Below are 1,074 nucleotides of genomic sequence, written 5' to 3' on the forward strand. Positions count from 1 at the left end.
GAAATAAAACCTTGCTGTTTTTTTCATTATTATTTTTATCTGTTTTAATGTAACAATGAAGTTTACTTGTGTCTTTGTTTTTTTTTTTCATAGGTCACACGGGTCGATTTATCAGAACAGTGTTCTGCACCAGCCTCCTGTTTGTACTGTCTCATATCTGTTTCCAGACAGTGCTGCACACCTATCCTCCCCTGGACATCGCTATAGGCGATAATTGTTCACAATGGGATACCATAAGCAGACACATAGGATTATCCAGGTATGTATTTAGTAGAAGKGTAGTGGTTCGCATATTCACACAGATCCATCACATGACAAATACGCTCCCAGTACACACCAGGCACACGCTTCACTTACCTGCACTTTGCTAAYGGTTACTACAACAAAGAAGCTGAGGAAGATGCAGTTTAAAAACCCTGCATCAAACTGGCTGCTTAAAAGTAAACCAGAGAAGCTTAAAGACCTGCTTGTTTTGTTAATCGGTTGAGTTGAAAAGTTAATTTTCATGAGCCGCTGCAGTGGCGTTAAATGAGACGTGCATGTTTGCCTATATTTATATTGTGCACGCTTTGAAATGTCCACTGGCGGGCTATTTGTGCATTTATTTGACATTTTTGTTGGTAATATTTATCATTTAAAATAAATCTTTYCACACTGTTTTCACATTTTACATGCATTGCCTTTTATTTTGCATCAAGCTGAGAGCAAACTAAAAGCAAACGTTCTGTTTAACACGCACCATACAGGTCAGTAGAGTTGGGCAATTTTGACCTAAAAGCTTACCCTGATTAATTGTGGCATTTAGTCGATAACAATTAATGTGACAATGACAATTGCGCTTGCATGTGGCTGACGTTGTGGCCTTGGTCTACATTTTGTGGCATTTTTTTGTACTTTAGTTTAGAATGAGAATACTTTATTGATCCCCGAGGGAAATTACAGGTATTACAGCTGGAACCATTCAGATCAGAGAAATGTGAAAAGAAAGAAATAAGCACACTAGAATAAAATAAGCATGAACACCCAGGATACAAAAAAAGCACACGTATGTACACATAAACAATGTACAAAAAA

General features: G+C 37.4%; 1 protein-coding gene across 1 annotated transcript in view; it reads left to right on the forward strand.

The window, feature by feature from the left end:
• The window catches only part of piezo1 (piezo type mechanosensitive ion channel component 1 (Er blood group)), a gene marked incomplete in the record, with an annotated part of 82,062 nt that overhangs the window by 25,450 nt on the left and 55,538 nt on the right, over positions 1 to 1,074 (forward strand). Inside the window, 1 exon segment of the mRNA XM_014000710.1 lies at positions 94 to 259. Within this exon segment, the coding sequence (XP_013856164.1) occupies positions 94 to 259 (166 nt within the window).

Source organism: Austrofundulus limnaeus, unplaced genomic scaffold (assembly GCF_001266775.1).
Source record: "Austrofundulus limnaeus strain Quisiro unplaced genomic scaffold, Austrofundulus_limnaeus-1.0 Scaffold0, whole genome shotgun sequence".
Taxonomy (NCBI): domain Eukaryota; kingdom Metazoa; phylum Chordata; class Actinopteri; order Cyprinodontiformes; family Rivulidae; genus Austrofundulus; species Austrofundulus limnaeus.